The sequence below is a fragment of the Trichoderma camerunense genome, assembly GCF_050948025.1.
Source record: "Trichoderma camerunense strain CBS 138272 chromosome Unknown V8C40scaffold_19, whole genome shotgun sequence".
Classification (NCBI taxonomy): Eukaryota; Fungi; Ascomycota; class Sordariomycetes; order Hypocreales; family Hypocreaceae; genus Trichoderma; species Trichoderma camerunense.
Window position 1 is genome coordinate 43,880 of NW_028145351.1, and position 12,169 is coordinate 56,048.

At 49.8% G+C, this 12,169-nt stretch overlaps 5 protein-coding genes across 5 annotated transcripts; 2 read left to right on the forward strand and 3 right to left on the reverse strand.

Annotated features, from left to right (window-relative positions):
- Nucleotides 1-2,445: 2,445 nt before the first annotated feature.
- Nucleotides 2,446-3,366, forward strand: V8C40DRAFT_269460 (uncharacterized protein; the record flags this gene model as incomplete). Its single annotated transcript, XM_083220085.1, has 1 exon — nt 2,446-3,366. The coding sequence occupies one exon, from the start codon at nt 2,446-2,448 to the stop codon at nt 3,364-3,366; it is 921 nt and encodes a 306-aa protein (XP_083069099.1).
- A 284-nt stretch (nt 3,367-3,650) lies between these two features.
- V8C40DRAFT_83478 (PHD finger domain-containing protein) lies at nt 3,651-5,481 on the reverse strand. The gene is made up of 2 exons (XM_083223496.1): nt 4,392-5,481; nt 3,651-4,324 (listed from the first exon to the last, which is right to left on the reverse strand). Exons 1-2 carry the CDS (start codon nt 5,262-5,264, stop codon nt 3,815-3,817), a joined length of 1,383 nt encoding a protein of 460 aa, XP_083069100.1. The 5' UTR covers nt 5,265-5,481; the 3' UTR covers nt 3,651-3,814.
- A 192-nt stretch (nt 5,482-5,673) lies between these two features.
- On the reverse strand, nt 5,674-7,785 carry V8C40DRAFT_254433 (CoA-transferase family III domain-containing protein). Its single transcript, XM_083217821.1, has 5 exons — nt 7,264-7,785; nt 7,127-7,158; nt 6,924-7,050; nt 6,332-6,836; nt 5,674-6,275 (listed from the first exon to the last, which is right to left on the reverse strand). Exons 1-5 carry the CDS (start codon nt 7,447-7,449, stop codon nt 5,770-5,772), a joined length of 1,356 nt encoding a protein of 451 aa, XP_083069101.1. The 5' UTR covers nt 7,450-7,785; the 3' UTR covers nt 5,674-5,769.
- Nucleotides 7,786-9,407: 1,622 nt separating this feature from the next.
- Nucleotides 9,408-10,298, forward strand: V8C40DRAFT_269463 (uncharacterized protein; the record flags this gene model as incomplete). Its single annotated transcript, XM_083220086.1, has 1 exon — nt 9,408-10,298. One exon carries the CDS (start codon nt 9,408-9,410, stop codon nt 10,296-10,298), a length of 891 nt encoding a protein of 296 aa, XP_083069102.1.
- A 10-nt stretch (nt 10,299-10,308) lies between these two features.
- Nucleotides 10,309-11,975, reverse strand: V8C40DRAFT_254437 (anthranilate phosphoribosyltransferase). Its single transcript, XM_083217822.1, has 2 exons — nt 11,431-11,975; nt 10,309-11,329 (listed from the first exon to the last, which is right to left on the reverse strand). Exons 1-2 carry the CDS (start codon nt 11,755-11,757, stop codon nt 10,421-10,423), a joined length of 1,236 nt encoding a protein of 411 aa, XP_083069103.1. The 5' UTR covers nt 11,758-11,975; the 3' UTR covers nt 10,309-10,420.
- Between the last annotated feature and the right edge of the window lie 194 nt (nt 11,976-12,169).

A 12,169-nucleotide genomic window follows, 5' to 3' on the forward strand; every position in this document is an offset into this window, starting at 1 on the left:
GCATTTATTAAAAACGTAGCTGTGAATGCGTATATGATTCTCTCTTCTAGTTTTGATAGTCATGTTTAAATCTTAGTGATAAAGTTTGATCTGATATGCTTTATCTCATGCATCTTATGTCCCGATTCACGATGCTTAGCACATTTTCCATCTAAATATACACTCTCTTACTTCTGCGAACCCCAAGTCTCTCCTAATCATTCTCTTGAAATCCCCACATTAGACCCAAATCCTCAACTTGACGTGACTCGACATGGATCAATCCCCCCTAATCGGATGTGCGGGAGAGCGAACTCGGTGATAGCACGTTGAACAAGGATGTTTAAAAACGACCCAGGATCGTACCGGAGAAGCGGAATACGAAGCGAAGGGGGGAGCGTCGATCAAAATCTTGGTTAGCGATGAAATGGAATGGTAGAGCACCTGACTCCTGGGATCTCTGGTTCAGTCCTCTGTACTCGTAATTGGTATTGCTACTTGTACAATACGTATATTGATAGACAAAATTCTGAAGCATTGACACGCTGATCGCATGCGGTAATCATACATATATGAGTGGAGCTGTACTATACCTATGTATGGATTGTGCACGTCATTGATCAAAGTTTCTGGTAATGTAGAAGTGATCTGCGCTTCGGCTCATCGGGCTGGGAGTTTCATGTTTTGTCAGTCATGATGTCGCGAGGGGAGTTGGGGAGTCTGTGCGAGAAAAAGTCAACTGATCATCACGCTCGTGAACATTGCCGTCTTGGTGTGAGATATTCATGAGCTGTCATTTCTGGCTCAGGATATACCGCCATTACTCGCGTACAAAGGGAAATTAGCAAAAAAAGAGAATGAAAGTGAAAAAACGCGCGTCTCGTTGTGCATCGTATTTGATGGAATATTATTTGATAAGAATACGCTATTTCGGGGCTGTAAGGACTGGGTTGAGATTCCGTAGACGCAACTCTGTGCTTGGTGAATCCCGGAGTGCAAGTCCGGGGCTTTATTTTGACACTTCTATTTTCCCGACCCCTTGTGCATGGCCCCAAAAATCCAAGCGAGGGGGGACATGGCAGAACCCTGGTTAGTGGAGAAGGGAGAGGAAAGAGCTTTGTTTTTTTTAATCGTCTTATTCTTGTTCTTGTTCTTTTCTTTTTTCTTGCTCTTGCTGGGATATTGTTGAGCCTCCTTGTGTGGCCTATCTTGATGTAAGTCAACGCTAGAAAACGAATCAGATGAGATGTCGCGCGATTTTGTAATTACGATGGCCTAGCCACGAGTCCGGCAATATGCATGTCTCTGATAATAGTCTGGTCCTCTGAATGACCAACTGAGACATGACAGTGCATCGACTTCTAGAAAACCCCCAACATTTACATTGAATGCAGTGTCCGGATCAACTACTAGTAAGACATTTTGGTAGACTAACATCACTAGCATTCAACGTAACTCGCGCTTCTCACGTAGCTTCATAATAGCACATGTACTACCGCAGATGCCAAGCGGACGAGCATCCGAGTCTGTCACATCTCAGTAGTATTGAGCGAGATTGCTGCTCAAACGGAGAAAGAAGCCAGTGGATACGCCCGGTAGGAGGGGAGAGGGGGGCTTATACGCAAAGCCGCGTGTCAAGCAATTTCGCCCGTTGACTCGAGCTGTCACTGTCTTTTCGTGAGAGAAGCGTCAAATTACCATCGGCATATACCCTGATCATCATCATCATACCTTGACCAGGAAGACAAGTATAGCAACAGACCGTACATAGAATAGTCAGACCTCAGCCTCCTTATGAATGTGGATTACTCAACATTAGAGATTCCGATTCCTCATAAAGCATCAATATAATACAAACAAGTATTCAAGACAACCAAGAGACTACATGGACCAAAATGATGCAGCTGATCCAAACTCCTCACATCCTGTCTTCCAAGCACAAACCAACAACATGCCATCTCCGCACCATCGGTAAATGATCATGGAACCTGTACTTGCCACTCGGACTCGGCATATCCCCAACTCATGGCGGTCTAACATGCTCCCCCTGTCACCGGCACTCCGGTTCCAAGCCCTCCAACTACCGTCCTAGCAGCGACTCTATCCAGAGCCACAACCAAGCGAATCGCACAAGCGAAAGAAGCAAACCTCCTCTCTTCGCTGGGATGACATTGCCTAGTTCTGCTTTCGCCTCATTAGGGGGTAAGGCAACAAGGGGGACCAGCACCAAGATGGACGGCGTGAAGCTATACAGTGAATAAGAAAGAAAAGGAGCATCGTCATGACATTCTCTTGCGTATATAAAGACTGTTGATCATCTTCCATTCCCGTTCTTTTTCTCATCCCCATCCACCACTCTCTCTTAGATCCCTCCAAAGCTTCTTCAGCTTCAGTCATTCCTTTCGACTCCCCCCAATCATACCCAAGTCAGTCCTTACAGCACATACAGCAATAATATCATTCACAATGCATTTCCTCGCCACCGTCGCCTCTCTGGCCTCCATCGCCATGGCCGCCTCCGCCACCGGCCCAGCCTGCTCGGCAACCACCTCCAACGTCCAGCTGGCCAACAAGATCGTCGCCGAGGCCGCCACCGACATCGACGCCGCCCTCAGCCTCGCCGCCGGCTTCAAGTGCCCTGCCCCCATGGCCTACAGCCCCTGGACAAAGGCCTGCTCGTGTCTGCCCGGCCAGAGCTACGACGGCAAGACCTGCTCCGGCACCGCCCTCGTCGGCGCTTGGCCCATGCCCAAGTGCTCCGCCTCGGGCTCGACCGTCGCCCTCAGCGCCTTCTGCGCCATCTCGCCCGTCAAGTTCACAAAGTACGATGCCACCCACGCCTGGTGCCAGGCCACCGTCGAGACCTTCACCTTCTGCGCCGAGGCCGAGATCGAGGCTGAGATCTCTGCCTTGGGCCTGGGCATCAACCTGGACGTCGAGCTCGACATCTCCCTGACCTCCAAGATCAGCGCCACCCTCCGTGCCACCTCTGCCGCTCTCGCCGGTTTCTTCGTCGAGACCCTTGCTGAGGCCGTCGTCATCTTCAACACCAACGCCTTCGGTCTCGTCGCTGTCGCTGCCGACGTCGAGGCTTCTCTGACCACCGGCCTCTTCGCCCAGCTCAAGGCCACCGCCTGCCTGCTCGGCCTCGGAACCTGCCAGTTCGACTGCGTCTCCTTCAGCACCAAGGGCTGCCACAACTACATCGACGTTGTCGGTGCTCTCGGTGGCCGCATCTCTGGCCTCGTCGGTGTCACCATCCTCTCCGACACCGTCCTCTCTGTCAGCTCCACCAAGGTTGTCAGCACCCTCCATGTCCAGGAGATGCTGTGCACCAGCACCAAGCTCAACACTCCTCTCGTTTCCGAGTACAAGTTCACTTGCTAAATTAGCAGCTGCAAGTTGTGGTGAGTGGAGGAGTTTGACTGTCGAGTTCCTTTCAGAAGAAGCGTGTTTGTAGATAGAGTCCTGCTTTTGGAGCGGGGAGGAATATGGGTATTTTTGCATAAAAGAGCGCGGTGTTAGTAGACGGGGGAAAAGACGAATTGGATCAATGTCAAGACGGTGCTTATGAGTGAAGCAATCCTATTCTAGAGTTTAGAGGCAACTGGTAATATAATGTATAGTTAGTTTTGAATAATAGAATCGATCTAGTAGATTTCACCCTTCTCTCTTTGCTTGTTGATGATCAATGTTCCGCTTTTCGATAATAATTATGCCGAGCAGTGACTCTTTGATAAACTGCTGTGTTGTTACAATGTTGTAAGATGGTGGTATTACAATCTGCTAAATTACCCATGGAAACACCCAAGAACCCGTGATAAACTCCTTTCGTTCAAGCACTTACAGGAATCGCAATCTGCTTGCCAAATTTATCCACTCCGAAATGACTAAACGCCTCCTCGTCATTCTCATCCAACAAGAACTTCCGATCTTCATCCTCTGGAGAAAGTTTTGCATATAAGCCCTCGCCAGCCTTGGGCCACATGGGCGGAAGAGAATCTCCATAATCCATCAACGGTGATTCTTCTTCCAAGGGGATTTGTGCTATCTTGATAGTCTTTTTAGAAGTCTTGTGTTTGTGCTTCACCCTGGATTCCAGCACCGTGTGTCCGTGTCGTAGCTTCGTGGTAGACCGAGAGCTCTGATGTGAATGCTTTGCTCTGCCCGAAATGGCGCTCATAGCTTTGGCATTCCAACTTGGAGAGTCAAATATGGGCAGATCGGGGTGTTTCTTTGCGACAGAGACCATGATGTCGACTAATAACTGTGGCTTGAGCTGATCGCAAAATGAAAGAATATTTAATACATCTGTTTTGGTCTTTCCATAAAAGTACTCTGTCAACTGTAGATATTGAGTTAGTTTCCTTTTATTTACGTCTCTTGGCAATAATGTGTGAGCATAAACTTACTGCCGCGTCTGATGCATGGCCTGGCCAAAAACCAACGAGTTCTTCTTTGGCGGGAACGACATAATCTGGGAGAGCCGCCAAGTTCTTTGCTCGCCGTCTCTCTATTTCATTCTGCTGCTGAGAAAATCCCGTGCGATGATTTATCACATCGCTGCCACTCATGCTCAAACATGAAGGGCACATGAATCTTGAAGCCCATTGTGTATCCCCCTCTTCTATCGTTAACGACACACACCCTTGGTGCCATAACCTTGAACAACTGCTGCAAGGAATGAACGGATTATCTGAGCCCGATGAACTTCCATCGCATTGAGAACACCTTATATCAGTGCCCAATGGCACAAAACTCAGTATTTGTGTTGCTGATGGCGTTAACGCTGGTGCTGGAGCTGGTAGGGGAAGCGACATTGTGTTTTGAGTGAAATCATCGGCTTCTTCATCCTGCTCTCGCTTCCTCTTCATTCCAACAAGCTGAGATGTCGCAATGATGTTCGCCGCACTATCTAACGGCTGATGAGTTGGCGATATAGGCATTGTCATCGTGTCGTGTATGCTTGAGCCATCATGTCTATTTGAAACATCCTTGCTTTCATCGCCTATTTGTGGAATCGCCTCTGACTCATTCGATAAACTTGAACGTGATGGCTCTTGGTAATCTTTGATAAGATCAAGGATCCATGACGCAGATGAAAACTGTGGCGTGTACGAAGGCCGTGGTGATGAACTTGGAGGACATTCTTTCTCCGTATCGGCATTGACAATGGGTTCGGGATCTACAACAGCGGCCGCTGGTGAGTCCCGCATTGTGACATCCTCATCATTTGGCCCAATTGGTAAATTAATCGGCATTATCGTCTCCATTTCGCGTTCCATTTTAGGGATTGCCCGTGTGATGCGACAGGCTTATTGCGTGTGAAGCGGGAATCGGTGTTCTCATGACATTGCACTTATAAGATGACGTGAGAAACTGTGTACCCGTACGTATAACGACCCATGAAAATTTGAACAATGAGATGGAAGAAAGAAAAAGAAAAAAACTCCCCCAATGATTTCAAACCATGTTTGCGATGATTTATTAACATCTTACGATGTCAAGAAGGGGGACCATTTTCGGAAAGCGCGAGAGGCTGGAAAAGATAGAAGGAGGAGTCATGTGATGGATCACATGATGCCCATCACCTAAAGAAGTCGGGCTTGTACACAGTGTCTCACTCATATCGTCCGTGCTCACAACTGTTTGCTCGTTAACATTAAACAAACAAACAAAGGAAAGAGCATAAAATTCTCTTTAGAAATGAGTCTTATTCATTCCTCATAATCTAGAAGGTGCCTAATGCAATCCTATATGACTCATGGTTCTCATAAATTTTCATGCATCTCATCGCACCACTCCTTGATCTTTGAGTGCAGCGATATCCGACTCACTCAACCCGAGATGCTCGCTAAGAATCTCATCTGTATGCTGGCCCAGCACCGGAGGAGGAGTCCTGACAATGGGCTGGGTTTCTGACCATTTGACGGGCGTGTTGACCATTTTGATTGGCCCGCAATATTCATGGTCAATCTCAATGACCATGTCACGGGCCTTGGTGTGGCTGTGGTTGAGCGTCCCCTGGACGTCATTGATGGCGGCGTAAGGCATTCCTGAGCCCTCAAATACATCGAGCCACTCTTGTGTTGTTTTCTGTTGTGTGATGGCTTCGATTTCGGCCTCTAGTTCGTTTCGGTGCGCAACTCTATCGGCATTTGTTTTGAACTTGGCATCATCTTTCCAGTGCGGCTTGCCAATGCCGTCACAGAGGACACCAAACAGCCGGTCGTTGCCACCGCCAATGAGAATGTCTCCGTCCTTTGTCTTGAATGCTCTGTATGGGACGATAGAAGCTGCAATGCGTTTAGCACATGTACATCTAACATCTGCTAATATGCACTTCACTTACGATGAGCAGTGCCCCATCTGCCGCTGTCCTTTTTGCCGCTTATCAGGGCGCTGCTTGCAATGTTGGCCAAGGTGGCCGTTTGGCAATCACTCAGCGCCACATCAATATGTTGGCCCTTGCCAGTCTTGGCCCTTGACAAGAGTGCCGCCATGATGCTGTTGCTGGTGTAGAGTCCCGTGGTCAGATCAGTAACAGCCACGCCCACCTTGACTGGTGGGCCATCTCGCGAGCCTGTGATGTGCATGAGGCCAAACTCAGCCTCGACCATGACGTCGTAACCGGCACGGTTAGAATAAGGGCCTGTCTGGCCATAGCCTGTAATGGAGGCGTAGATGAGTCCAGGGTTAATCTTTCGTAGACTCTCATAGTCCATCGAGTACTTCTTCAGCGTGCCTGGGAGGTAGTTTTCAACCAGGATGTCACATTTTGCTGCTAGCTTATGCAGGATGTCAACTCCACCCTGGTGCTGGAATGATAGTCCCAGAGATTTCTTGTTGCGATTTGCCTAAAAAAATTGATGAAGAGTTTACAAGGTTAGCTTCCATTGGTCACGGCAGTTGTCAGTCTAAAATCGTCAAAAGTTGGCTCATACCCCTAGAAAGTAAGCAGATTCACCCGGGCCTTCTCTTCCAGATTCCGGCTTGTACTTTGCATATGGAGGACCCCATGCTCGGGTGTCGTCTCCCCGCGTTGGATGCTCGATTTTGATGACTTCAGCACTGGAAATTTGTTAAATTAACATGGATGCCACTCGCTTAGCCGCACGAGGCGGACTGTGACGTTGGACAAGCTTACCCAAGATCTCCGAGAATTTGAGTGCAGTACGGCTGAGGCAGGTTAGCCAGGGGTTACCTAGGCATTGGTGGGTGCATCTATTTATATGCACCCAGGCAGATGCATGCAGTGCACACACGAGTGAGACGCCAACTTACACCAGCCAGCACTCGGGTCATGTCTAGCACTCGATAACCTTCCAGAGGCAAAGGAGCACCGCTGACGGCGGCCGCAGAGTAACGGCGGATGCCATGTGAGGCTGCATTAAGCCATTGGGCTGGAGAAGAGCCGGAGCGAGAGAGTCTGGCGAGGCCTGAAACAGCCTTGCCCCGGATCTGGGACATTGTGATAAGGTAGTTATAGTGGGTGCGTCTTGGGGAGGGCTCGTATCATCAGAGTGGTAAAGGATGAAGAGAGGAGAGAAGAAACAGGTCAACTACCGATCAGGCGTTGTCGATTGCATTTACCGGCCGGTATCGCCTTGGATGAATCGTGAACACCTGGCTGTGAGTGGCTAATGGTGGAGTTGTTCGCCTGGCAATTGCCCGTTTACTGCTGTTTTGAGCGAACCCCCCCATGGGGTCGGCTGGATTCGGCTCATATTAGTGGGCGAATACAGCTTAGTGGGATTTTGCTGGCTGAAGAGCGATTGAAAGTCATTGAAGCCATTGAGTTTCACGTTAGTCATCCGAGTTAATAAATAGGATGGCAGACGGGAAATATCACTGCAGAACAAATTAATGCATCAATAGGCTAGCGCAGCTGGTAACTGTGGTAATGATCAATTACCGGTGCTAGTGTCGATACGAAGCGCCGGACAAACTATCGACAAAACCCTGTTTCTTTCCATGCCAAAGTTGACGGCTGACCTAAGTGCTACACTACAGTAGCTGCCGTCTTGGTATAACGGCGTGAAGATCAATAAGACGGGATAATTGACAGCATTTATCTATTAAAGATTACATATATACATCCACACTTTTGCAATGAATTGCTTGTAACTGCTTGTGGACTAGCAAATACTCTTGTTGATAACGCAGTTGCCAAGAGAGGAAATATTGACCTTGATGGAACTCATCTTGGTGATACGAGGTACTTCGTACAATGTAGTATTGCCGCCAGGCGAAGTAAACAAAGCCTGAGCTATTGATTTCCGGCCTCAATGCCCTCTTGGCATCTTCTTTCTTTAACTTCAAGTTGCATTATCGACGGTATCTCGACCCCAAATTAACAATATCTGTCGGCCAACACAATGATATGCAAGCCTTTTAGCCCGGGGCATTCCAAATCAAGCCTGTCTGCGAGCACGGCCACACAGTGTGTTGCATCCGCCGTTGCTGATGTGACGCTTGGCCTGTCCCAGAGGCTAAGCTCGACGCTTCTGGTGACACGGACGCCTCGCAGGCTGCCGGCTATTCGCTCTTCTAGTTCGAGGCGATTCCCAAACAGGCTTCTCGCAACCACCATCCCCGGCCGCAGTGCTTACTGATATCGTCGTAGTTCTCTCAGTTCTCAGCAGCAGCAGCAGCAGCAGCAGCAGCACAGAGCAGCCCAGAGAAAAGACCAACAGGGATCCATCCTGCTGCTCAGCAACTCAGGGCGTCCCCACTTGGCTGTGGGATGATCAAGATGCGCAAAAGCCCGTCAAACGTCGCATCCGCCCCCTTCTAGCCCGGACCTGCAATTGTCCCCGTAGTGGCCTGGCCTGGCGTCTTTTTTCCCTTTGCCCTCCCATCCCCCCTGGCAGTCCCGTTTCTATTAATACTGTCGCGCGCTGTTGCTATGCCAATATCACCCAGTGCACAAAGCGGTTTAGTCTCACCGTTGAGTGACGCAAATGCTCGCAGATGCTTGCCCGTTCTGTTACTTCAAAACTGGAGGTGTTCCCGCCAGCCTCGCCCGCGAGACGCAACTGAACTCTTTGACATAATAAACCCGTTCTTTTTCGAGGGCTGTGCAGCAGGCGCCCACCCAAGGCAAGGCCCCCAAAGGCGATCCGTCGATCGAAGAGCCGCCGGCAGGCTGGGAATGACATGCGTTACACCATGACCATGGCGTTACGGGGTCTGTAAATTTGAATGTGGCTCGTTTGCGAAATGCGCTACAGTTAGTTACTGGTACCACCACGATACGAATTGCGACCCGTTTTTTGATAAACTCTCTGTTGGTGCGAGCGTAACTCATATATACGGCGCTCCGGAACTTTGTGGAAATTTTGCCTCTCTTCGTGCTCTCTTTCATCCAATCCAGGTACGCAGCTGTCTAAAACTTGATCGTCCGGGTCTTACAGATGGCCGTCGCCATGGACAAGCCTACGATGCTATCGCGGCGCGAGCTGCCGAAAACAACCATGATATACATCATTGTCGGCGTTGTCGTCGGCGTGACTTGCACTGTCGGGGTCATTGTGTTTCTGGTGATTAGACATCGCAAAGGTCAAAAGTACAGCCAACTGAGGAAGAGGAGCACGACTGCCACCACGAACAACAACCGAGAGTCTTACAGGAAGAGCATCATGTCGACCGTTTCCGAGGTGGACGATGCCCAGAGGCAGGCCATGATTCGGAAATCGCTGGCGACGCGAAGCTCTATGATGACGTTGAATACTCTGATGATGGACTCAAGCTCGGTGTATACCGCGCCTCATCCGCTGGATCGCACCGCATCTCATTTCTTATACCGTCCGGTCTCTCATCCGTTGGAAGAAGCCATTACGGAAGCCGCCACAGAAACACCTACAGAAACCACTGCAGCAGCTGTTGCAGAAACCACTCCGGAAACTCAGGAGTCGCACCCTCCTCCGTCGCGAGATGAGGAATCGCGGGATGAAGAATCGTTGATCGGCCTCAAGGCTGACTGGAAGGAGTGGGAAGCGAGGCTACACGAGAACCAATCCCTCTCGCTCGACCTTCATCCAGCTATAGCTCCCGAGCGAAAGGATTCTACCGGCTCCAACGGCTCCCACGGAGAATATCGTCTGACCAATGGTCCTCCCACTCGAGCCCACCTCAGCCTTATCACGTCTGAGCTCGACCGGCGTTCAGAACCACCCATGAGTCGGCCAAATTCAGTTGTTTCAGTCAAATCTAATAGATCGCTGCCCATGAAGTATGATGTTAGACGAGACACACGCTCTCCTCAACGAGACACACGCTCTCCTCATCAACTACAACATTCGTGGACGGCCTCTTAAAACAATCGTTATCGAGTCATAGGACATGAACGGATATTTTCTCTTGGTTTTACACACATATTCAAGCCAATGAGATTCTATGGAAAAAAAGAAAGCTTTTCTCGCCCTGTCCTGCAGAGCACTCAGGCACCAATCTCGTTGGTAACCTCGACAAATGCTTGCCACTGTCTCCAGGCCTCACCACTTCTGATGGCCCACTTGGCTCTTCGTACACCCTCCTTCCAACGTTGGCCGCCAGGGCCTCGTTCTTTAATGACATTCCCATCATCGCCATGGCCCATGTCGCTGGTATCCGCCTCACAGATGCCAGATGCCACAAGAAGGGCCGCAGTATTGATTAACACGAATTCGACCACCGGATCATCCAGGGGAAGTTGGTTTTGCAATATGCGAGCCAGAATCTCGGCATTCTCCTCTGGCTCCTTTCCAGAAGACACGTCTTTTAGGGCGTGGGGGGTGATGCCAAAGTCATTGGGGTGGACTTTGAAATGTTCGACTTCGGATTCGCCTCCAGGGGATTTCTCTTTCAACATCCAGCACAGCGAATTGCCTGCACAGCTAATTTCGTCCAACTCCTCCTCTCCGCAGACAATCAGTGCCTTTTTGCATCCAGCAACTCTCAAGGCTTCAGCAAAGGCTGGACCAAGATCCCGTCTTCCGACGCCGATGACCCGAGCTTCTAGCACGTCCTCGACTGGATTAGCCAATGGACCTAGGTTGTTGAAGATTGTCCTCCAGGGGAGCTGCTTTCGGATAGGCGCCACATAGCGCATGCCGGTGTGGAAAACTGGCGCAAAGAGGAAGCTGTAGTTTGTGTTGGAGTAGACCTTGACCAGGGTATCGGGCTTGACGGCGCTGATAATGGGCGGCCGAGGCTTCATGCAGTTGACCATGTCAGCACTGCCCGATTTTGACGTGCTGGCCTTGTTGCCGTGCTTGGAAACCAGAAGCAGCGACGAGGCAAGAATGGAGGAAGTTGTGCTGACATTGAAGGTGTCGTGGGAATCACCTCCAGTGCCGACAATATCGCACTGCGTTTGAAAATAGTTAGAACATAATTTTTTTTCTTCAAGTATATAGGACTCAATGTCTCCCAACTAATAATATTTGATCGGAATTGTAAAAATCTTACCAGGCCGCCTTGATACGTGCCCTCTTTTCTTCCCCGCGCCTGGATGACACTCTGGAGCTCCTTGACCGGGATCGGTGCTGCAGCCTTTCGCATGACATAGGCGCAGCGCTCCAGGACATCGGCCTTGAAGTCGAGCTTGGTGAAGTGAAGCGCCATGAGGAGAGACGCCGTTTGAGCCTCGGTCACCTGGTTTGTGAAGAAGTGGGAGATTGCCTCTGCGATCTCATCGGGAGTGACTTCATTGTCAGTCGGCCAGAGCTTGGTCAACAAGGGCTTGAGGTTGACTGGTGGAAGGCCTTCTTGGCCTGTGCCTGCGCTTGAGGCCATTGCGAAGGATTTTGATTGGCGGGGGTGTGAAGATTGATAAAAGATGAAAACAAGATGAGTCTAAGCGCAGGCACTGATGCAGTGAAATGGAATGAAAGGAATGAAGAGCGATGCAGAGTCAATTCTTATGTCGGTTGATATATGGGATAAATGTTGAACCACCCACACTATTCCGCATCTGCGTCACAGCAAGAGACTCAATGGAGAAGGACGTTGCCATTTTGCCTATGACTCAGCACCAGAACTGCGGATTGGCTCTTCCCATGGGTCAAGTGTGGCTGGCCATTGGCCGATTTCGGTACCCACACAAGATCGCTTCTACACACTTGACGTAGGTAGTAGTTGGTAGGCAGTTCTATCCATTGGGACTCGAGACATTGTTTCGATACGCCTAAGTTCACGTGTAAAATAG

Excerpts from the sequence above, each read along its gene's own strand:
- V8C40DRAFT_83478 (XM_083223496.1), bottom strand. The coding sequence starts at position 5,264 with ATGGAACGCGAAATGGAGACGATAATGCCGATTAATTTACCAATTGGG. Across the intron at positions 4,325-4,391 it reads GCCATGCATCAGACGCGGCA|TTGACAGAGTACTTTTATGG; the intron begins GTAAGTTTATGC and ends CAATATCTACAG.
- V8C40DRAFT_254433 (XM_083217821.1), bottom strand. The coding sequence starts at position 7,449 with ATGTCCCAGATCCGGGGCAAGGCTGTTTCAGGCCTCGCCAGACTCTCT. Across the intron at positions 7,159-7,263 it reads TGACCCGAGTGCTGGCTGGT|CCGTACTGCACTCAAATTCT; the intron begins GTAAGTTGGCGT and ends AACCTGCCTCAG. Across the intron at positions 7,051-7,126 it reads CAAATTCTCGGAGATCTTGG|TGCTGAAGTCATCAAAATCG; the intron begins GTAAGCTTGTCC and ends ACAAATTTCCAG.
- V8C40DRAFT_254437 (XM_083217822.1), bottom strand. The coding sequence starts at position 11,757 with ATGGCCTCAAGCGCAGGCACAGGCCAAGAAGGCCTTCCACCAGTCAAC. Across the intron at positions 11,330-11,430 it reads GCACGTATCAAGGCGGCCTG|TGCGATATTGTCGGCACTGG; the intron begins GTAAGATTTTTA and ends TTTCAAACGCAG.